This window comes from Dicentrarchus labrax, unplaced genomic scaffold (assembly GCF_905237075.1).
Source record: "Dicentrarchus labrax unplaced genomic scaffold, dlabrax2021, whole genome shotgun sequence".
Lineage (NCBI taxonomy): Eukaryota > Metazoa > Chordata > Actinopteri > Moronidae > Dicentrarchus > Dicentrarchus labrax.
In genome coordinates, this window is record NW_026136733.1 from 26360 (window position 1) to 51543 (window position 25184).

The window sequence follows — 25184 nt, forward strand, 5'->3', positions numbered from 1 at the left end:
TGTTAGGAAGATTACAATTGTATCCATCAACATAATTCAGGTTTAATGTAGTTATCAGTTGAACAGGTTGACGAATCCTGACCTGAGAGTTTCCAGTTTACAGTGTGGACTCTCCAGTCCAAAAGAAAGAAGCTTCAGTCCTGAATCCTGCAGGTTGTTGTTACTCAGGTCCAGCTCTCTCAGACTAGAGGACTGGGAGCTGAGAACTGAGGACAGAGCTTCACAGCTTCTCTCTGAGAGGTTACAGCCACTCAGTCTGTAGAGACAATGATCAATAATAATAAAAATAACATTTGTGACCAGCACTTTATCACTCAGCCAAAACCAAAAACACTAGTTCTGTAAAAATCATATCAGCTAGTGAGGAGTTCCCAATGTTGGTGATATATAATGTCTTTATAATCTCTCTAAGTCGAAAAGATAGCAGAGTATTTAAGTGATAATACAGACATCCAACTATTTCTGTACTTACAGAGCTTTGTTGGAGGCTTTGACCACTGGCAGCAGCCTCAGAAGAGCCTTCTCTGAAGCAGAGTATTTCTTCAGGTCAAACACGTCCAGATCTTTTTCTGATGACAGTAAGATGAAGCCCAGAGCTGACCACTGAGCAGGAGACAGTTTATCTGTGGAGAGACGTCCTGAACTCAGGGACTGTTGGATCTGATCCACTAGAGAACGATCATTCAGTTCATTCAGACAGTGGAACAGATTGATGCTTCTCTCTGCAGAGAGATTCTTACTGATCTTCTTCTTGATGTACTGGACTGTTTTCTGATTGGTCTGTGAGCTACTTCCTGTCTGTGTCAGCAGACCTCGTAGGAGATTCTGATTGGTCGGCAGTGAAAGGCCCAGTAGGAAGCGTAGAAACAAGTCCAGGTGTCCTTGTTGACTCTCTAAGGTCTTGTCCACTGCACTCTGGTGGAGATATTTTAGATTCTCTTTGTCTTTACTTAATTCAGACAACTGGGATGTTGTTTGTTGTTCTACCAGCAGATTGACTCCAGAGCTGATGAATGTCTGATGGACATGAAGAGCGGCCAGAAACTCCTGAACACTCAGATGGACGAAGCAAAAGACCTTGTCCTGGTACAGTCCTTTCTCCTCTTTAAAGATCTGTGTGAACACTCCTGAGTACACTGAGGCTGCTCTGATATCGATGCCACACTCTGTCAGGTCTGATTCATAGAAGATCAGGTTGCCTTTCTGCAGCTGCTCAAAAGCCAGTTTTCCCAGAGACTCAATCATCTTCCTGCTCTCTGGACTCCAGTGTGGATCTGTCTCAGCTCCTCCATCATACTTAATGGTCTTCACTTTGGACTGAACCACCAAGAAGTGGATGAACATCTCAGTCAGGGTCTTGGGCAGCTCTCCTCCCTCTGTGTTCTTCAACACATCCTCCAGAACTGTAGCAGTGATCCAGCAGAAGACTGGGATGTGGCACATGATGTGGACGCTTCGTGATGTCTTGATGTGGGAGATGATTCTACTGGCCTGCTCCTGATCTCTGAACCTCTTCCTGAAGTAGTCCTCCTTCTGTGGGTCAGTGAACCCTCTGACCTCTGTCACAATGTCAACACACTGAGGAGGGATCTGATTGGCTGCTGCAGGTCGTGTGGTTATCCAGAGGCGAGCAGAGGGAAGCAGTTTCCCCCTGATGAGGTTTGTCAGCAGCACACCCACTGAGGTGGACTCTGTAACATCAGTCAGGATCTCAGTGTTGTGGAAGTCCAGAGGAAGTCGACACTCGTCCAGACCGTCAAAGATGAACACAACCTGGAACTCTTCAAACCTGCAGATTCCTGCTTCTTTGGTTTCAGTAAAGAAGTGATGAACAAGTTCCACCAAGCTGTACTTTTTCTCTTTCAGCACATTCAGCTCTCTGAAAGTGAATGGAAATGTGAACTGTATGTCCTTGTTGGCTTTGTCTTCAGCCCAGTCCAGAGTGAACTTCTGTGTTAAAACTGTTTTCCCAATGCCAGCCACTCCCTTTGTCATCACTGTTCTGATTGGTTCATCTCTTCCAGGTGAGGCTTTAAAGATGTCTTCTTGTCTGATTGTTGTTTCTGGTCTGTCTGGTTTCCTGGATGCTGTTTCAATCTGTCTGACCTCATGTTCATCATTGACCTCTGCAGTCCCTCCCTCTGTGATGTAGAGCTCTGTGTAGATCTGGTTCAGAAGGGTTGGGTTTCCTGCTTTAGCAATCCCCTCAAACACACACTGGAACTTCTTCTTCAGGTTGGATTTAAGTTCACGTCGGCACGCTGCAGCAACAGTTCCTGAATGAACAAAGAAGAAATGTAGTTAATAAGTAGAAGCTCCAATAAATCTGATGGATGTAAACTTTAACACATCAAGATGGTATTTATTTTCCTCCCCCGTTAAATCTCTTCAGCTCATCAGTTGTGAACAGTTCCTTTTTTCAGTCCAGAAGAATTCATAGATCTGATACAATGTGTGCATCATATTATCAGCAGAGTTTTAAAAGTAAACTTCTCCCATGTTGCCTCCATTTCCTCTTTCCATCATGTTCAATCTGTTAAAATCCTCTTACTGCTCTGTAGACAGTCAGCCAGCTCCTCCTGCTTCATTCTCCTCAGGAAGTGCACTGTGATCTTTAGTAATGCCTCTCTGCTGCTCCTCCTCTGCTCTTCATCCTCACCATCCAACACCTCCTCATCCTCCCTCTGACTCTCAGAGCATTCTGGGTAATCTGGACTCAGAACCTGCTGGATCTTCTTCAGCTCGTTCTTCACAAAAGTGACAATGTTGTCCTCCAGCAGCTGGAACAGAATATTATATGAATGACTCAATCAAAGTCAAATCATGGAAGCAAACATCAGATCCATGTTGGACAGACTGACAATCCACTGGTCTAAAAAGTGCAGCATGGAGATTATTGTGAACACAATAGATGTAAAAGTAGTTGTTGTCCATGTACAGACCATAAATATGGAGTCCAGGTGTGTTTGATGCTGCTGGGCAGACTGACCACTGGGAACCTCTGAGGTCTCCTGGTCCACTCTGTGGAGGAATCATGAAGAATGAGCTCACATTATGTCTGTCCACACAGAGACAAACACAAGGTAAAGGTCCATGAAGTGATATTTGGATGTGAACAGTGAATCTGATGACTCCCTGTAGTGGTAAAGGTTTATTAGTCCTGCTGATCCCACTGAGAATCAACAGCTCAGTTTGGTTCAGTCCTAACAGCTCTCACCAACCCCTCCATATAGCTCTCCCTCACTGTACACTGCTGAAGTGCCCTGGAGCAAGGCACCAAGAGCCTCCAGCTGCTGCAGTGGAGCTGCTCAGTGTCTGCTTGTATCAGACTGGTTGTACTGGGCAGCTCCCAGTGTGAATGTGTTTGACTGTGTGAGTGTGAGGCAGCTGCTGCTGAAAGAGTGTTGGTGCTCAGAGAACTTCATCTGAGTCAGTAAAGGTTGAAAAACTGGAGATCTCACAACTGAGAGTCTGATAAAAACACATCATTTTATTTTACCATCAGTTTGTAATCCTCACCTTTGATCAACAGAGTGGTGGCCATCTTTGAAGTCTAAAGGCTCAAACATAGAGTCATCACTCTTCATGGACACACAGCTGGGTTCAGGTTCAGGACAGTCTGGTCTCTGATGGATCCTGATAGAAAGAAATTCATTAAAGCTCACATATTCAGAAACATTCTCACTGAATCAAAGACTTTGTGAAATGATGTATAATTAGAAATGTTTGAATACAGGGCTGGACAATAAGAACAATGTCTTCAATTACTGACATTATGGACGTGTTACTGAACACAGTTTACTGATGTCACACACTTCAACACACTGTCTGAATTCCATATAATTAAAGGGTCCGTGTATCTTTTGGTCATTGGATTTTCCTTTCAGAAACGGGTATTAAAAAACAGAAAACGAGTGGTTATTTGATTTTCGTTTTAAAATACAAAAATTAAAATTGAAATACAAGGCGTTTTTCTTTTTCATGGTCAAAAAGGGATGAGCGAAATTAAAAAAAATATTCGATTTTCATTTTCTATTTCATATAACAAAAAATAAAATCACTAGAAAACAAAAACGGAAAAAAGGCCTGTTTTTTCATATTCTGAAACCGGATGTTGTCATTTACAGGACGGTGCTGTGGAGAAGAAACAGTAGGCTAGTAGACTGTGTCAATCCAGCCGTGAGTCCGATCTCCGTGGTCAAATCAGCCGCACTTAAATTTCGAGTGTACAAGTATTCTCAGCATTATGGTAAATGCGGAGAAACGCCGTATTTACTTCCGGTTTTCAAAATAAAGGTATTTAGAACAGTAAGCTATAATTAAAATATGTTACATTAAAGTGTTTCATGCGCCCCTGATGAATAAAAAAAACTTTATATCAAGTATACTGCACCAGTGTGGAGAAATGCCAAAATAAAAGCCTCATATTTATGCCTCCAGAGATTGCATATTTGACCGTATTTGAGGTACTGTAAAAACATATTGCTCAGTGTTTCCTGGCTACTGATGGTATATTTGACTTTTACACATATGAGACTACAAGCATACTTAATATCAAGCATTTTTACTGTACCAATGTGGAGAAATTCAACAATAAAAGTCCCATATTTGTACCTCCATGTGGCATATTTTCATATATTTGAGCTACTGTAAAAACACTTTGCTCAATAATTCCTGGCTATGGATGGTATATTTGACTTCTACACATCTAAGACTACAAGTATACTTAATATCAAGCATTTTTACTGCACCAATTTGGAGAAATTGAAGAATAAAAGTCCCATATTTATACTTCGAGATTCCATATTTTCTTATATTTTTGAGCTACAACATCTAACCAGAGAGCAATCAGCTCCCAGTCCAGTCCAGAAGAGCAGAATGTGGAACTGGTCAGACTGGAATGAATCAGGACAAACATCAGCAGTGAGCAACATGAGGAAGGAAATCTGCTCTGATTGATTCAAACACATGTTACTGTTACATTTCTCATTATGAAGCTGAATGTTTCTCCTGATACTGATTTGAGATCAGATTGTCCAGCCCTGTTTGAATACTGACAACTACGTACTTTAGCTCAGATAAATGTCTTTGTTTCAAATGGAGAATCAAAGCCTTTGTGACATGGAGAAGAGTCATGGACAGTTAGAGATCCTCATCTCACCTCTGAGCTTTGGTCCTTGTGTCATGTTCCCCACACAGAGTGCTTTTAGAGGGAGGGACTCCCTCCTCTCTGTCCTCACACTGATCCATAGCAGAGCCCACACCTTCACACAGACACAGCAACATGCTCATTCATTACAGCAAGCTTTACATCACAGACACACATTAGTTCTCATTGCTCTCAGTAACATGACACAAATATTCAGAGCTGACAGAAATCTTGTTGGAGCTCTGATAACCCCAAAACCTCTTACACAGCCCCCAGATTTACACATAAAGTATGTTGACCACAAAATATACTTTACACATTTATGGGTCACAAGAGAAAATCAAGGTCTGTGTCTTTCAGTGGCGGTGCCAGGGAGGAGCTAGGTGGTGCTGTAGCTCCCCCTATAACAGCCATAGCACCCGCCCAGTAACCCCAAGAAATGTCTCTGATTTTTATATTTATAACTTAATGTCATGTTTGAATAATTAAAATAATAATTAAAAAATATATATTTTAGTCTTAAAAAACATGAGGTGCAAACATGTGATCTTAGTTGGCCAATGGGCGCAGCGCCCGGTGAACCTTTGACCTTAACGTATGGCAGCTTGTTATTGTTTTTTGCTGCATAAACATTCACGTTCTGAGTCACAACCTGAAGGGAAACGAGACTGTGAAGTTCTATGGTAAGTGCATGATTTTCCCCTCTGTTGGCTTTTACAAATTTAATTAATTTGGTGGTTGACGCACAAATCTGAGCTCTTCATAGTTACATCTATGATGCTCCAACAATAGGAACACTGCTGATTCATCATTATACCAGTGTTGGTAACTGGCTGTGTGATTTCTTGATCTGAGCAGGCCGAAGCGTGCACAGTGTCTGTTGCCTTCTGTTGCTGCTGTTTGCTGCTCCGTTGTATTCAGGGCTCGACTGTGACTGAATTGTGTGAAATATTATTTTCAGAGGTTTACATTGGCAGGCTTATGTATGTTGTATCTATAGCCATTGTGTTGAATACTTTTACATATATATGCTTATTAGTCGCGGAACGAGTATAGTTAATGCGTGCGTGTACGTATATATATATATATATACATACACTAAGGGTGGTCCAATGGGACCTCCATAATGAAACGCCCCAAAATTCAAAGCATCTTCTCTTAAGTGTTGAGCATCCCCATAGCACCTGCAACAGAAAATCTCTGAAGCCGCCACTGGTGTCTTTAGATCTTATAATCCTATATTTAATGACAAAAATTGAACAGAGAGACAGAACAGTTCACATTTTCTATGCTTTGGAGGGCCCTGATAGCTGAGGGGTCCTAAGCAACCTCTTAGTCCCCTTAGACCCTGGGCTGGCTCTGGTCCATCTAGAAAGGACTCTGGGACAGTTGAGACCTGGACTGTGCTAAAGGGTCTTCAGTGAAACCAGCTCAGTGTCAGTTTGGAAGGTTTCTGTATGTGAGCTCTCAACTCTTCATCCATGCTCTTCCCTTCAGAGTATTAACAGTTAAAAATCAACCTCAGCCAAGGTGCTTCGAGCTGTCAGACCAGTTCAGACACATTGTTTACTGATGATGTGAACTCAGGTTACAATTAAACTGCGTCTGATTCTACTAGACACACACTAACAACATTACATGTAAATCTTTCTAAAAGCATTGTCCTTTAACTCAGAGAGAAATTCAAGAACAGAAAGCAAGTTTCAAAGATATATTCTGAAACAGCTCATCAGCATATGGAAACATTTCTACTGTCCAGATAAACAGAGATACAGCACAATGTGATCAAAGTCATCCTGATGATCAAACATTTACACATTTCTCTGGTAGGATTCTCACCTGCTGAACTCACTTCAGGTCGACTTACAGACACTTTCTACCTTCATGTGTGGAGGAAACACTGGAAGAGAAGAAGCTGCTCCTTTCTTCCTCGTCAGTCCTGGTGTCTGTGTGCATTTGATCCGAGGACGCTGTCACACCCTCAAAACTTCACGGTCCAAGTCTAACAAACACCAGAGTGACGTCAGAACCAGTTAAACAAGAATCAGACTGCACCCTATCAAAAGCATTTTTATTTCCTTCTTCCTCTCCCTGAGCTGTCTGAGTGTTGGGGATGTGTTTGTATTGTTTCAGATCCATTTGTCATTATAGTTGATGAAGGCTGCAAGAACAAAAGTGCTTTAAACCTCTGAATACGTTGTTGGCATTGAGTCGCACCTTTCCTCTATCTACAGTCAGTGTCAGAGAAATCACTGATCAGATATGTAGTTCCATTATCTGTCCATTAGATGGTGCTAATCAATCATACAGTCCCCTTCCCTCTGTAGATAAGAACTGCTAATTCTAAGGAACCAAAAACACAATGTTCAGGTATTTATACACTAATAAAAACATACCTATGAATACTATATTCCATTTCTGACAATAAATCATTCGCAGTGTTACACAGTGGATCTTCACAAATGACAAAAAATTCTTATTTATGAATATTCTTCTACAGTGACTTCAAGTCTCAAAATCCGTATGTGACGTCCAGTTTAACCTGTGGCAGAAACCCAGTCAGTGTCAGAGAAATCACACATCAAATGATGTAGTTCTACTATCTGTCCACTAGATGGTGCTAACTGACCATCTCATTAAATAAAGATCAGCAGAGCATCATCATCTGCTGCTGGCAATTATTTCTGACTATCAACAGGACTCTACAGGTCAGAGTGAACCAGACATTAGGCTCATTCGAGATGAACTGCAGCTGTAAAGAGGACAAGATGAGGCAACAGCAGCAGGAGGTGGTGACAAAAAGCTGCAGTCAAGTCGGGCAGTTTTCAGCATCCTTCAAATAACATAGATAAAGTCAAAATACAGTTTACATCGTGTTAATTCCACCTGTAGTTTTTAGACATTTGCTTAGAGATTGTTTCATATTCTCAGTGGCTCTTAAAACTACAGCCACCTCATACATGATGTCAGAGTAGTTTAGCATCATTAATGGTAAGGTATATATAATATATATATATATATATATATATATATATATATATAAAGTCTGTTTTTGTTCCACTGTGAATGGTTACAATCCAGATATATGTTAAATATGTATTGGATGAATTAATTTTAATGGGAACAAAATTTCTGTTTATCAGTATGATGTTACATTAATGATTGAAGGGGTTTAATTTAATAACATATTTTAAGGGATATTGAAATGCCAAACCATACTCACTACATATTGTTGGACACACTGACTAAATGCACAACTAAATATATATAATAATATAAAAAATATGAAAGAAGCTGAATGAACTTTGAACGTTTGAATGAACTTTCTACTTTGAAACATTTAGAAGGAGCCAAAATAATCTGGCTCCTCCCATACACTGCTCATAGGCTGACACCTGCTGGTGACTTTATGGAACTGCACACACGGAGGTGACACGGTCTTCTTTCTAAATTGTAATATTGACTCACAACCCATTAACGCTGCTATGAAACTTATGTGTCTTGTTGGCAAATATCATATCCATAAGGCTGGAACGCTTCAAACCTAATGTTCATCTGTATTTTGTTGAATTATAATTTCTCTTTGACTTTGATTAACAAACAAGAAAGCCATAAGACCTCTCAAATATTTGGATAATTACTATGTAAAAGTAAACAATAACTTCTATACATACATACTGTATATGTGAGTTTATAATTCGCTCCTACAATGTGATGTCATTCAGAAACTTTTTATTTTATATGTGTAACAGGTGTGTGGATTGGGCATAAACAGAGGACGACTCACAGAACTGTTAACCAGCATTTATTTGCTCCTGCAGAAGACAATATAGCACATTCATTTCCTTCTGCTCTTTTTTTCCTGCACCTCTGCTTCCTCAGCAATGCAAAACAACACTGTGTGATTTCATTATCTTTCTGAAAATACATATAGATAAATTAGTTTAAACATTACAGAGTATATGTAACTCAATGTGCATATTACAAAAAAAAAATAAAAATACTAAAGAGCCGTTACAGGTTACAAGAAAACATTTAATTTTAATAACAAATCTATATAAACTATATAGAATAGGTTAAACAGAGTAAAAAGTGTGTGTGGGGTGGGTGACTAAACAGAAACAACACAAACGAAGGAGCTACGGAAGGACAAAGTTCAGAAAACTCAATTTCCACTGGAAATAAACCAAAATAACAGTAAATGAAAAATAACTCAATGAGATAAAATTCAGACTCAATGAAAATGAATCAAATTCACAAATACATATTAAAAGTAAGTGTAACCAAGGTTAAAAATCTATATTAAAAAGAGCTATATTAAAAAGTCAATTCATGAAGTACGTTATTAATGTTAAAGATTAAAAACTGATATTTGTCTAAAAAGCAATTCAACTGAGATAAAGAGAAAATAAATAGGAAGTTTATTTTGAAGGAGATGGGTTGGAGACGCGCTGTCAGCCAATCAGGAAGAAGCTCGGACTGTTGACCTGCACGGAGCAGAGTTCACGTCACCTTGAGCTCCTGGAAGAACAGAGAGGAAACCCCGCGTCGACAACGATTCCTACCTCGTGAAGATAAAGCGATAAAAGTTGTTGAAAACTGATTAAAAACTGATTGAAATAATCCAGTGTGGAGCCCTGGACCTGTGAGAGTGCAGTCGGAGAGACCTGACGTCTCCCTCACGAAGGAAACGCATCGGTGAGCGATCGTCTTTACCATGCTAAGCGCTAGCTGAAGATGCTAACTAGCACAATGGCAGACGCCATTCACTAATGCTACAACCATTAGCTTGATATTTTAATGCTGCAAACTGAATCCAATGCTGTGTAATATGTTGGTTTGTATAATTGTTACACACTGAACTGTGTAATGTGTTGATTTAGCACTTTTATCTGTGCATTTTAAGCACATTAAGCCATATTTTAATTATCTTTGGATGTTACATTTTATTTGAGATGTAAACGTCCCATCACATGACCGAGGGTCCAACATGTGTCTGCTTACTGGTATCTAGGACCACGTTCAGACTGCAGGCAAAAGTGGCCCAGATCGGATCTTTTTGGGGTCAAGACTTCAGACCAGGTCAGACTTCTTCAGAAGTAGTGTGAACACTCAAATCAGATTTAGACCACTTCCATATGTGGTCCTGAATCTGATCCAGGTCTGATTGTTTTCAATGCGGCCGCAGTGTGAACAACCAAGCTGGATTTGATGCGACTTTTACGTCAATCTACATCGACATTTGTCACAGTGATGCGCCGGCGAGTTCGCCCTCGACACAGACGGTAAAATTAAAAACTTGACTAGGCCTACAAAATGGAGAACAGTGATGGAGCAAGTCAATGGAGGGAGAGTGAGGTGTTAGACCTAATTAGTATTTGGGGAGATACTTCAATTCAAGCAAAACTAGAAGGATCGTACCTTAACCGCTCCGTTTTTGAAGAAATAGCAAAGGAAATGTAAGAACAGGGACACAGGAGAACGTGGCTGCAGTGCCAAAGGAAGGTGAAGAGCCTTAAAGCTAAATTTAAAGAAACAAATGAGTCCAATAACCGAAGCGGTCGCGGTCGCATCACCTGCCCATTTTATAACGAGCTTAGCCGTGTTATGGGCGATAAACCCAGCTGTCAGCCGTTGGAGCTGCTGGATAGCTACGAAGCAGGCGAAGAGGAGCCTGAAACTCCGAGGAGGTCGGCGGACAGCCTGGATATTGATGGTGAGACAGGTAAGTTTTCAGTCTTGACATTCACAGCCGACGCATATTGAAAATCTTGAGTGGAAACGCACTTTAATATAAAATAAAAGTTAGAAATATTGCAAAGAAGTTTTACATTTGGAGACTAGAAAGTTGGCGTGTTTATTAGAGGAAAATTCTGTTAACAGAACAAACGAGCCAGTCAGCTGCTCCCAGTTTTCTTTGCACAACTCGGAAACCCATCAGAGAAGCAGAGACTACCCTGTACGTGTCTGTCATTCAAAAATGTACAGTCTATCTATGATCTGATCCAGTGCACTGGTGACCTGGATCTGAAGAACCAAATCCCATATTATAACCTAACATATAAGTTAAGAGGGGGGCTACCAGGTGACCCTCATCTTCTCAGGGTAACGTGTGTGTGTTGAGGGTGTTATGTAAAGTGGTAACGTGAACCAGCTCATAATATTTGCATTGAATACATCAAATACATCACATTATAGCATTACATGATATGTTTGCTTGCGCCAGATGATACAAGCACCGAGTCACTCCCATCTGCATCTTCTGTGTCTTCTGCACCATCTACATCTGGAGAAAGCTCATCAGCTGCAGGCATTACAGAGACCACTGGAAGAAGCACAACAGCCACCAAGTCCTCTGGAAGTAAGAATCATCATGTTTTTATCAGGCTGTTGCTAAATCACTAGTAAAGTATTCGCTTAGCTAACCCATCCATTATTATTTTGTGTTCTGTTGTTACTGTACTGTATTAATGCTAAGTCTTTCCTTATACTCATGTCTACCCTCCAAGCCTAACTGTTTATTTTTGTAATTGTGATACAATGGCCAAACACTTTCTCCTCTTTCTTACAGCTACATCTGCCAAGAGCAGGAAAAGGAAGACCAAGATGGAAGCAACACAGGAAATCTTCACTGAAAAGATCAGCAGTGCCCTCAACAACACAGACGACACTGAGCTTCAATTGAAAATGCAAGCAGCACAGCATGAACATGAGCTCAAAATGCTCTCAATGTTCACACAGTTTCTTGCCAGGTCAAATTCCCCATGTCCACCTTTCTACCAGGCACCAGTCCAGCCCTCACAGTACAACCCAACTGCCGCCTCAGCCGACCTTTTACAACTTTACTCAGCCTCCTAAATTTAGCACGGGTTCACCTCAGCCTCCACCATGTAACGAGACAACCAACCAGCCTCTATCTTTCCTGCAAGATCTGGCTCAACCTCTACCTTTCAACCATCCCCCTGCACATCCTCCAGATCTACCTCAGCCCTTCAGCCAGGTGTCAGCACACCCTCAAGGTCCAGCTCAGCAGCCCTTCAGCCAGGACTCAGGACATCCACCATTCTACCGACCTCCAGGTGATGAGGAAAAGTAAATCAGATCACGATATTGTGAATTGCTTTCAGTATTGTTGGTCAATCTATGCAAAGTGTATCCATCATTATAAAGGTTAATTACAGTTCAGATTATATTTGACAGTTTGATTTCAGGTTACAGTTTTAACGTTATGTAGTTTTATTAAACCGACAGAGACTTGCACTATAGCAGAATAATTTTATTTTGAACATGAACATTTATCAACATATTTATTCAAAGTAGAACATATAAATGAGCAGGTTTTCAAATTTTTTGGCAGAGAAAAGTCCTTGTGTGGAAAATTTGATGAGAATTTTTATATGGATTTGTTGTTTACATAAACCTGCACAACTGAGAATTTTACAGGGATGCATTTCATTTTTTTTTTTTTTTTTCCAGAACATCCTGTTGTCCTAAAGAGTAGATTGACCAGGTCCCTCATAGGCCTCACCATGCTTCTCGCACACATTGTGGAGAGTGCAGCATGCACTTATGATGGTAGGGACAGTGGAGATGTCCACATCCAGCCGTTTCCCCAGGCATCTCCACCGCCCCTTCAATTGGCCGAATGCACATTCCACTGTCACCCTGGCTTTGCTGTGTCGCTCGTTAAAGTACCTTTGCTGCTCTGTCAGGTTCCCTGTGTCAGTGTACCCTTTAAGCAGCCAGATCCACATGGGGTACGCCGGGTCACCAAGCAGCACACGGAGGACTTGGCAATGCCAAACAGGTTACCCAGCGTGCGGTAACCTGTCCCTGTTGCCAGCCAATACAGCCCAACTCCTACACGTTTCCACACGGAGATGGTCGCCTAAATTGAGCGTCCTGCTGTAGGAGTCTTGAGGAGAGGCACTGACAGATATAATCAAAGATGCCCTCGACATCCGAAAGTTTTCAAAAAACTGCGTCTCTGTGAAGCTAAAGTGCATTTTTAACTCTGATACACATTGTTCCTATGTTTTTATGTTGATGAGAGAAAGGGGATGAAAGTTTCATGAGTTTTGAACTGCAATTGTTTACATAGTATAAAAAATATGAAAAAAGCTGAATGAACTTTGAACGTTTGAATGAACTTTCTACTTTGAAACATTTAGAAGAAGGTGCCAAAATAATCTGTCTCCTCCCATACACTGCTCATAGGCTGACACCTGCTGGTGACTTTATGGAACTGCAGCTGACAGTTGGAGAGAAAATAAAGGCAGAAAATAGAAAGAAAGTAGGTACAGGACTCTCTCCGGACAGACCCCCTATAAATCCCCCACAGAGACAGGGAGCTGCTGTGTTGCTCCGGTAGCACATATACTAAGATTGGAGCGATACAGAGAAGATTAACATGGCCCCCTAACTGAGGTCAACACCACTGTCACTGTTCGGTTGTTTATTGAGAAAATTCTGAGCTCAGATCACAGTAATTCTCCCAAATCAACTCTTTTATGGAAACTAAACTTCCCTGAACAACACATTCGGTCAGAGTCTAATAAATTCCTCATTCCACATAAAATGAAAGAAGTTCACATGAAGATATTACATAGATACCACCCCTGTAATAAAATATTAAATACATTAAAAATACTTATTTCTCCATTATGTTCTTTCTGTAAAACAGAAATCAAATCTATCTCTCATCTATTCCTTAAACAGACTCACAAGAGTTCTGGACTGAAGTTGATTTATTCATTTTTAACCAGATTGACACCCATTAATCAATGTTGTCTTGTATTTCTTTAACACACTTCTGAAGTTCAGCTTTCAGGATCTTCTCCAGCGACACGTAGAGCCCATCTACCTTGCTGTTTAGCTGTTTTTCAATATTATCCACTTTCACCTGGATCACTTTCATCTCTTTTAGGAGCAGGTTAGTCTCCTCCTCGTCCTTATCCTGCGCTCGGTTGCGCGTTTGTTTCACTTTTTCAGCCATCTCAGATACAGTTTTAAAGTGTTATCTTCCTTAGATGGTAGAGTGTAGTGTATCTCAAATAAATCACTGGTTCATTTTAGTAGATGAAATAGAATAGAAATGATGTGATTTGAGTTCAGGTTATTGCAGCACAACAGAAACATTTATTTTGTAGGGAAAGAAACAGAAAAAGCTGTGTGTGGGCGCATGTGGAGCCTTTGCTTTATTATTTTACACTCTTACATCAGTAGGCGCCCAACCTAACTCACTCTTGGTGGTGGTGGCCTGGGATGGGATCAAACTCCCGGCCTGAATTATTGTCCCAGTCCGCCCCTGATGATGACACACACAACTCGATGGGTAGCTCGCTGAGCAAGTTGGTAATCAAAATCATTCCCATCATAGGAACGACTGTGTAGCCCCAACAGGTTAGAGAGTAACAGATCAGAGGTATTAAAGGATGTTTAACAGGTTAGAGAGTAACAGATCAGAGGTATTAAAGGATGTTTAACTGGTTAGAGAGTAACAGATCAGAGGTATTAAAGGATGTTTAACTGGTTAGAGAGTAACAGATCAGAGGTATTAAAGGATGTTTAACTGGTTAGAGAGTAACAGATCAGAGGTATTAAAGGATGTTTAACTGGTTAGAGAGTAACAGATCAGAAGTTGATTTAGATAGTTTCACTCCTTATTTAGTGAGTAGTGAGCTAGTTTCTACCTTTGTTCATCGTATACAACCTCCTGGACAACTTTCAGCTAGTCTGCATGGAAGGTGGCAACCCTATAGCTAGCTAACGTTAGACAGTGATTGATAGACCGTTTGAAAGTGTCCCACCTAGTTTTGTGTAAAATAGTCTTTGTATGGTTGTTGCACTACACGTTTAGCTACACTGCATGTGTAGCTTGCAAACTCAGCTACACATTATTATTATTCTAAATATTCTTTAGCATGTAGCCGAGGTCTAGAGCTGACAAGGTAAACTGCAGGTCTAGGACTAACTCTTACATTAGCAACCCACCAATATGTGTGTGCCTGTACTGTCATGGTAATTAGTTTTTATTTTAAATCCCAGCATGGAAAACCGATGAGTTTGCAAGTTTACCTAGCATGATGGCTAATTCATTTTGAGAGAGATTTGTTTTTCTCAGAAATAATTTTAAACATTTATATTTTTTTATGTTCTATGAGAAAATACTTTCTCTCAAAACTTTTTTTAGTCTCAAATATTATTATTTTTTGCTCTCAGTGTGATAACTTTTTCTCTCAGATCATTTATTTTCTCGCATGTAATAAAGACACAAATCTAACTCCATACTTAAGGCGCTGCCAGTGTTTGTGTGGGATGAATGCGCACCCTGCTGGTGAAACTAAGCAACTACATCTGAAATCTACTCGGCTGTATCGCTCTACACATTGTTAAACTGTAAAACTGGGGATTGCACTGTGTGTGTAACTAATGGGCGTTACATACATATTAAAAGTAAGAATTAATAGTGAATTTTTAACTCTGATACACCGTCACAAAAAAATACATATTTCTCCATTATGTTCTTTCTGTAAAACAGAAATCAAATCTATCTCTCATCTATTCCTTAAACAGACTCACAAGAGTTCTGGATTGAAGTTGATTTATTCATTTTATTAAAGTTTAACCAGATTGACACCCATTAATGTCAGAAAGTCCTGTTTCTCATTAATGTTTTAATGTTTGAACCAATTGAATGATATTTGAATAAATCTGTTCTAACAAACAATATTGTCACAGACATGAAAACAGACTTAAACTGTTTCAGCTCAGCTAATATTTGAGGAAGGAATAAAACACATAGAGTTTATCTCACACATTAAACAGTAAGCCTTAAACTTACTTTCTCAGAGTTTTCTGTAGAAACACAGTAAGTGATTAAAAACTCCACACTAGAGGAAATTCATGTTTCTTTTATTTTAACATGGTGAATATTACTATGAAATTTACACTTTAACCAGTCAAAACGTTTCCCTTTAAGCATTTAACATGAACCACAGAAAATACTAGAATTGTCTGTACATGGAATTAACTTAGTAGCTAACACACGAGCAGCAAACAAAGGGAGAAGCTGAGAAGGAAACCCGTTTCACTTTCAGCTGGCAACTGCTCATCCTCAGTAATCGTTATCACTTCTTACTGCTTCTCAACTCTTATGAAGCTCAACGTTATTACACGGAGCGTCTACTTCAAGTTCCACATTGAGGCTCGGAGGTCCTCTCTCTCTCTGTGTGTCACGTACACCTCTCCCTGCTCGCCAAAAGCACCCCAAAACCTCCTGTCAATCATAGAGAGGGCCGGAAGTTGGTGAAACAAACCTTTACTAGTTATCAGTTAATTATTGTTATTGGTTCTTGATCAGTAGTTGGGTTTACTCTTCTTATGTCTCTCTGTTCAAATGTAAATATCTGATTAGTGTTTGTTTTATATGAGTTTCCCCAAAACGAGCACACAGTCAGTGATGTTAATGGAAGTAGAAGTGAACAATACAAAGTGGAGAATGAAGCTGGATTTAACTAATCCTTCATTTTATACAGTGTTGGATCCATTTGGACAGTTTTGCTTTGACATCATTTAGATGTGGTTTCCAGCATCAATTATTATCTAGAATCATCCCAAAACTTTGATTTCTTTTGATTTCAACCTGACTTATCAAAGTTTGTACATTTGTTCCATGATGACCAAAGATGATGAATTTAGTTTGTTCAAATCAAAGCCACTCTTTACACCTTGGAACTATTTTTACACATATGCTGAATTTGATCCTGAAAGACTCTTGTTTGACATTTGAACACATTTTTTCTTCACAGAAACAAAAGTTTTAAGGCAACAAAGTTCAGTTTTAGACTCAAAGTTGAAATTTGTTCACACTTTAATATTTGAGTCATAAAAACACTTTCCCTCTAACTGTGCTTTCAAAAAGAAGAAGATTTGAAAAACAAGCAGCCACATTTGATCCTAAAAATGTTCATTTTTCTCAGAGTTATAGAAGAAGATCAATTCTTTCTATCATTTCTTTCATCTCTACGTCTGCAGGCTGCACATTACCCTCACACATGATCCCTTCATCCCAGCATCCTTTGCTCTTCTCTTCCTTCAGCCTCCTCTTCCTCCTCTATTACAGTAAACACATCAGGTTGGTACTAACTAACATCAGCTGTGTGTGATCCTGTACAGACTGAACTATCTGGTCAGCAGTGAGAAAGTTTCTCTCTCCCTCCTACAGAGGACACAGAGACACTGAGGAACCAGAGCTGAACCAGAACCCGAACCCAGGATAAAGAGGTTCAGTGAATGTGGTGTTGAAGGTGTGGAGGTGGATCAGTGTGTCAGAGGAGACTGTGTAGAAGGACAGAGTGCCAGCAGGACAGTCCACATACACTGCTACTCTACCAGAGGAGGAGGAGGGAGGAGGAGGAGGAGGAGGAGGAGGAGGAGGAGGAGATGGGTGTTCTTCTCTTATTGTGACAGACAGAGTAACCATCATCAGAGCAGTACAGACTCCAGGACTGATCATTCCCTCCAAACAAACAGTCTGTACTGTTTCCTCTCCTGCTGATTCCTCTGTAACTCACTGATATATAAACTCTTCCTCTCCACTCGACCTCCCAGTAACAGCGACCAGTCAGACCATTTCTACACAGCAGCTGAGACCAGTAGTTAAATCTGTCTGGATGATCAGGATATGACTGATCCTCCTCCACATGAATCATCTTCCTGTTGTTGTCAGACAGTTTGATGTTTCTGTTCACTGTGTTTGTGTCGACTGTGAGTTCACAGGAATCTGATGGAGAGAACAAGACACAATACAGCTGCAGTTATTGATCTATCATCTGATCATTGATTGACACTTTGATGATGACATCAGAGCTGTGAATGAGTGATGTCACAGTGTGAAGATGGTTGAATGTGTGCTGCTTTGTTTTCACACTTACACTTCCTCAGACCTGGTCTCAACCATCGGACTCCAGCAGGCTCCACCCTGAAAGGAGGAGGGGGGGTCAGAGCAGCATGGAAACATGGACATTACATCGCTCTCATACACAGAGCTTATTCTCTACAAATGGACTTACATCTTCACATGGAGCACTTATTATTAATCAGCTGATAGTCTTTCAGTTCAGTGGAGCTTCTTCTTATTGGCCGATGGCTACAGCTCATTATTTTCACTTATTGATGATCTATTATTATTATCAGTATTATATTTGTAACAGAATGTTTACATTGATTACCTTTAAACAGTTTAACATGGGAGGTGAATTGGTAAGAGCCGACTAAATATAATATTTCTCTGCATTTACTTCCACTAGAAGCTAATGCTAGTTAGCATGAAGGATTTATTAAGTTGAAATAGTTGCCAAGTTTCCCTTTAAACAGTTTCTCAATAAAAGACGGCACGCAGAGTCTTCAGTTGGGTTTTTGATGTTTTACTTAAGAAGATCTGTGAAACTGTAATATAAAAAATAAAAAGTATGTCAGACTCTGTTCTGTCTGTTTCTTATACATTCATAAATACAACACGCATAAATTTACACCAAAGTTATAATTTAGCTCAATGCTAACATAATATGGAAAATCCCATTGATGGGCTAGCGCATTAGCATCGGTCTTGCTATTCACTTTACACATAAATGATAGTAAACCATAACAGGTAAGTCACACATGAACTTCACACACTAACGATATATTACAGACTCATGTCCCTTTAAGGTACAGCAGAAAGAAAAATGAAGTGTGAGTGGAGATAACGAACTACCGTAAGCTAGCAGGAACAAACAGTGCAGCAGCTAATGACAAGTAGAACACAAATCACATCATCTTCATTTAACATGTTATGACCAGGACAAACATTACCTTTAACTAAGTTAGCCGATATTTACTAAAAATGTAATATCGGGAATTATCGGTATCGGGTTTTTATAACCGATGTTTGTTCTGTAGGCTTCAGCATTTCCGAGCCTGCATGAACGCAGCATGGGACGTTTACCGGCGCGCGCTAGATGACGTATAACAACAACAACCACTAGACTGGTTGGTTGCTAACTGTGGCTAACAGGCAAACAATTTAAAGCTGAATGATTTTAATATTAACACAAAATAAAAGTGCAATGCACCTTAAATATTTGACCCTGCTCTGAGCTGTTCCTTAACCAAACTAACAATTGGCTTAGAGTTTACATTAGCACTCCTTCAGGAGCATAATACAATTAAACACATTAACCAAAGCTAGCGCTTAATTTTAATATTCAAACGAGCCATGTGTTGATTCCACACCCACCAGGCTGTCAATCAAACTCTCAGTGACAGAGAAGTAATGTGAGTTAACGTCGGTTGTTGGACTGAAATTCAGAAAATGCTCATACTCATATGTAGATAGGCAAAGTCTATACATCTGAAACAGAAGGTGCTGTATTTTTTTACCCTTTATCTATCCAGATAAAAACATTAAGAACAGTTTCTGTATGATGTTTATTAGACCTATGTAATCTGAATTGGAAGGGCACGTTGTCATGAGCTGTATCTTGTATATTTATTATTAGCTATGTGGTATGTGTATGCACCTTTATGTAATCTGGTGGAAAAACATTAACATTTAAAACCGGATCATACCAAACAAATATCTGCTTGCGTGTCCCCGTGTATGCAAAGTGTCCTCCTTTTTGATGTGAAGGAAATGGCCACCCTACCAGTGGGCCATCACAATAAAATGAGGCATAATGTGTTAATTCCACAATAGGAGATATGTTATGTTGTTATCTAACAGTTTTGGTGTAAAAAGCCTGCATATATCGGTATCGGGTGATATCGGTATCGGAAATTGAGAGTTGGACAATATTGGAATATCGGATATCGGCAGAAAAGCCAATATCGAGCATCCCTACCTTTAACCTATCCACTGGTAAAAAGTGCTCTTATATCTCTTAATAGAAGATAGGAATAAATCATCTTTCTTATCATCGACCTTAGCTAGGGTGGCAGTATGGGTGCTAACTGCTACTGACGTTGGGCTCCCTAGCAAATCATAGGTCAGTCTGGTGGGGACCCTTTTTAGTCTCTGAGGTCGTGTTGTCTCGTCTAAACTCTCTGTAACACTGTCTTGTCTCTCAGAGGTTTCATCTGTTGTCTGTGTCTCAGTGTCTCTCTCACTTTCAGCAGTCTTATGTTGTACTGAGGGTTCATCCTCAGTGGCTGCTGCAGGTGCTTCAGTGATGTCCTCTTGCACTTTTGAGTCATCTTCAAGGACAGCTAAATTCAGATCCAGACTGAAAGGTTCAGGATCATTTTCTTGACATGCTGGTTCTCTGGACTCTTGTGGTGGATGATAATCATACCACACCCCCATTTCATCCTCTTCCGAGTCATATTCTGACCCCATCTTGTCACCAGGGTCAGGGGCCAGTGGTACAGTGTAGTTCTGGATTTCTTGATGCCAAGCATGCTCAACAGTTCATGAATGAGCCGACTCTCGAAATCCCTGCCTTGATCTGAATGCACTCTTTTTGGTAGACCATAGTGGACAAAGTACTGTTCCCACAGAACCTTAGCAACTGTTGATGCTTTTTGATCCTTAGTTGCAAAAGCTTGAGCATATCGGGTGTAGTGATCTGTAACTACAAGCACATTGCAGATGTTTCTGGAGTCAGGCTCGATTGACAGAGAATCCATACAGACTAGATCCTTTGGTCCCTCACTGTTAAGATGTGACAACTCAGCAGCTTTCTTAGGCAGAGTTTTCCTCTGAATACACCAGGGGTGTCTTCTTCATCCTCTCAGCAGAGTTCAGACTCATAAAAACCGTCAGCGTTTGAATTAAAGAAATAAAGTAACTTTAACAACACTTAAGAAACTCATGAACAGCACAGCGTCTCTCTCTCTCTCTCTCTCTCTCTCTCTTACGTCTCCGTTTCTCTTTTTAATCCTCTCAGAATCCGGTAGGTTACCTCATACTCATCTCTAGTAGACCCTGATTGGACAATGACAGGTTGACACCTGAATACTCAAATAAACAACAAAACATACGGCAGGAGGTGTTCAAGGACTGCTCAGAACACAGGAAAATTCCATATCTTCTAAATAACATACCAAATATACATTTCCCTGCAGTAAACACAACTGATCTCACATCAGTAGTAATTTAGAATAGAATTTAAAATCCTCCTCCTCACCTACAAAGCTCTTCATGGTCAGGCCCTTTCATATCTTAAAGAGCTCATAGTACCCTATTACCCCTCTAGAACACTACGTTCTCTGAATGCTGGGCTACTTGTGGTTCATATAGTCTCTAAAAGTAGAACAGGAGCCAGAGCCTTCAGTTACCAAGCTCCTCTCCTGTGGAACCAGCTTCCAGTTGTGGTTCTGGAGGCAGACACCCTCTCCACATTTAAGAGTAGGCTTAAGACGTTCCTCTTTGATAAAGCTTATAGTTAGGGCTGGATCAGGTGAGTCCTGAACCATCCCTTAGTTATGCTGCTATAGGCCTAGACTATCGGGGGATTTCCCATGATGCACTGAGCTCCTCTCTTTCTCTCTCTTTCTGCACTCATTCATGTCCCATTAATGCATGTTACTAACTTCACTTCTTGATAATAATAATAATGATGATTACTGATATTATTATAATCATTATGATAGTTACTATTGTTATTGTCCATCGTTTTTGTAGTTGTCATCATCTTCTTCATGTTCATCATCATCAGTCACTTCTAGTCTGTCTCTCTCTCTTTCTCTGTCTGTCTCTGTCTGTCTGTCTGTCTGTCTGTCTCTCTCTCTGTCAGGGCGGAAAAGGAAGTTTTTCCTTGCCGCTGTCTCAAAGGTCTTGCTCATGGTGGGAACTGTTGGGTCTCTGTAAATAATGTTATAAGGAGTTCGGTCTAGACCTGCTCTATTTGAAAACTGAACAAAACTATTAGGCCATAAAAAGTTTCACACAAAACAGGTTAACCTTCGTGGTAGCTACCTCAATAAATCGAACCCCAACACCCCATCATTCAAGTCCAGGGCGAGTTGCTTTAACTTAAGCATTTACTGAGTGTTTGGGTGCTACAAACACATTACATAATAAACATGTTCAAGGAAAGAGACTCAAACTAAATAAACAAAACAATGTTAGGAAGATTACAATTGTACACATCAACATAATTCAGGTTTAAAGTGGTTATCAGTTGAACAGGTTGACAAATCCTGACCTGAGAGTTTCCAGTTTACAGTGTGGACTCTTCAGTCCAACAGAAAGCAGCTTCAGTCCTGAATCCTGCAGGTTGTTGTCACTCAGGTCCAGCTCTCTCAGACCAGAGGACTGGGAGCTGAGAACTGAGGACAGAGAAGCACAACCTTCCTCTGTGATCAGACAGCCTGACAGCCTGCAAACACACAGAACAACATGTAGTCCGGTGTAAAAGTACAGGGATTAAAACAAGTTAATTTGTAATACAAATAATTGTTTCAGTGAATTAATTAAATAATTCAGTAATGCATATAAACTGAAAGCAATTTAGGTTAAAAGCAGTGAAAGATGAAATGTTAACCGATAGATTAACATAAATTCATAATAAATAAAGTAGAGTGTAAATAGTTCATTAAGTAGTTACATTAAACTGTTCTGTATAGTAGCTGAAGAAAAGTGTGTGGTAAACTAAACATGAATTTTCAGATTTGTGTCATTGGTTCATGCTGTTTCATTTGATTGGTTGCTGTAGTTATCACTCAATGTCACCTGTTGGTAATTGGCCGTAGGTAAGGGAGTGAACAGAAAAGGGGCGGGAGAATCGAGCCAAGAGGACGCCATTGCTGAACGGGAAGGACTGTTTCGCTCTTCCTGTGGAGGACTTTACTTCTGCTGCCGTTGGCTTTCATCTTCATCTCTTCATTAACTGTTTCTCCAGGACTTATTCCAGACCGTGAGTTGGATTTTCTTTGTGACTGTTAATTGTCACTGAGGATAAGGATTTGCCTGTGTGTGTGTGTGTGTGTGTGTGTGTGTGTGTGTGTGTGTGTGTGTGTGTGTGTGGGCCCACTGTTTTGTTAGAGTTCAGTTAAGTAGCTTATTTGATCTGAGTTTGATAAGTATAGAGAAATCGTATTAAGGGGTAAGAACTAGGAATTTCACAGGAGACCTGGAATTATTTAAATTTTGAATAGTATTTTGATATTGCCAATTCTATTTTGCTTATTATGAGTGTCTATTTTTCTACAGTGTTTTGCCAATTTTGGTAGAGGTCATTTTGTTTACAACTATAATATTTTTATTTTAAAGAAGTCTAATTTGAGTAATTGTGTTATTTCATTTTTAATATCTGTTAACTAACAAAGTAAATATTATTTGTGTTAAACTGGAAAACAACTGGTTAGTGAACTATTATTTCATTTATTTGAAAGAGTTGTCTGGGGTCAGTTATTTAAAATAGTGTAGAGTACATGTGAATAGAGCCACTGCTTCGTCTAACAAAGTTGTTGGTTATTCAGTCCTTCCAGAAGAATGCAGAGTTTTTTTGTGATTATTGCGGGCAAAAATCCTTCATTATGCGGCACGTTTTCTTAAAAAATGCGATGGAATATGATATTTATGCAATTTTATGCGATGAAATTGCGGGAACTTGAAAAAACTGCGGTTCGATGAAAAAGAGAAAAAAAGGTGATTCCCCCAACACCCTGTTCTCACTAGACTACTACCTTAATGTAAAGAGTCATTTCTTATTACTTTCTATGATAAGCAAGCATACTACATCACAGAAAGTGCTGGGAATATTTAAGTTCTCATCTTGTTTTATTTCAGACCTTAATAAACACATGGCTCAAACTTACAAAACATTGATGAGTCAAACAAGTTCTGGAGCTTTACAAAAGGAATATGCTACAACTTCTGTAAAAATTAATAAATAAAATATAACAAAATAAAATGTGTGCTTCCTGTTTTACAGAGGTAGCTATACAATATACCTATCTTCTGTTAAAATAAGTGCTTCCAATGCAAGTGCAATCTCTTACTGTAACGTAAATGTACATACTACTAATATACTTACAACTGTAAGGTTTTTGAAACTAGTTTGATTTAACCAACTGGTAACAAAAAAGTGCAATCTTACAACTGTATTTTTGTTGGCAAATGAGACTGATTTGCAGGCTTCATCATGGCTTCATCGCGGGGTTTGCAGCTTTTCGATGATGTTCATGTCGCGTAATTATGTCACTTCATAACGTTCCCATGGCAACAGGGGAAAATGGCTGCTCTTGCGTGAAGTAAATGCAACATTTTTCAACTGTCTGCTTAGATATATGTGACTTTTTTGCAACGAAAATGCAGGGATTAGGAAATCATGCAAGCCCCGCATATTTTGCGCGGAAATCTGCAATTTATGCGGCGAAAGTGCGGCGTATTTGAAGAAATGCGGCCCCCGCATAAATATGCGGACGTTTGGCTGATTATGCATTGAATTATGTGATCGCATAATCGAGTTTTTCTGGAGGGACTGGTTGTTCATAAAGTTTTAGGCCATAAAAAGTTTCACACAAAGCAGGTAAACCTTCGTGGTAGCTACCTTAATAAATCGAACCCAAACACCCCATCATTCAAGTCCAAGGTGAGTTGCTTTAACTTAAGCATTTACTGAGTGTTGGGGTGCTACAAACACATTACATAATAAACATGTTCAAGGAAAGAGACTCAAACTAAATAAACCAAACAATGATTTGAGACAATGTTAGGAAGATTACAATTGTATCCATCAACATAATTCAGGTTCAAAGTGGTTATCAGTTGAACAGGTTGACGAATCCTGACCTGAGAGTTTCGAGTTTACAGTGTGGACTCTTCAGTCCAACAGAAAGCAGCTTCAGTCCTGAATCCTGCAGGTTGTTGTTACTCAGGTCCAGCTCTCTCAGACTAGAGGACTGGGAGCTGAGAACTGAGGACAGAGCTTCACAGCTTCTCTCTGAGAGGTTACAGCCACTCAGTCTGTAGAGGCAATGATCAACAATAAGAAAAATACCATTTGTGACCAGCACTTTATCACTCAGCCAAAACCAAAAACACTTTAAA

At 39.8% G+C, this 25184-nt stretch overlaps 1 protein-coding gene and 1 long non-coding RNA gene across 30 annotated transcripts in view; one reads left to right on the forward strand and one right to left on the reverse strand.

Annotated features, from left to right (window-relative positions):
• Nucleotides 1-25184, reverse strand: part of LOC127359576 (NACHT, LRR and PYD domains-containing protein 12-like) — a 42092-nt gene that overhangs the window by 10180 nt on the left and 6728 nt on the right. For 10 of the 29 annotated variants that reach the window (XM_051393478.1, XM_051393477.1, XM_051393485.1 and 7 more), the window contains 3 exons: nt 24927-25100; nt 22336-22509; nt 83-256 (listed from right to left, as the gene is read on the reverse strand). The exons of 1 other annotated variant lie outside the window; for it this stretch is intronic. In XM_051393478.1, coding sequence (XP_051249438.1) covers nt 83-256; nt 22336-22509; nt 24927-25100 — 522 coding nt within the window. Of the gene's footprint in view, nt 1-82; nt 257-472; nt 2277-2551; nt 2781-2942; nt 3022-3519; nt 3637-5161; nt 5265-6988; nt 7152-22335; nt 22510-24926; nt 25101-25184 lie in introns of all 29 variants that reach the window. 18 more of the 29 variants (XM_051393495.1, XM_051393490.1, XM_051393498.1 and 15 more) reach the window with 9 other exon arrangements.
• On the forward strand, nt 10-25100 carry LOC127359580 (uncharacterized). The gene is made up of 3 exons (XR_007882660.1): nt 10-40; nt 22294-22406; nt 24998-25100. It is a non-coding gene; the product is annotated as an uncharacterized LOC127359580 (long non-coding RNA).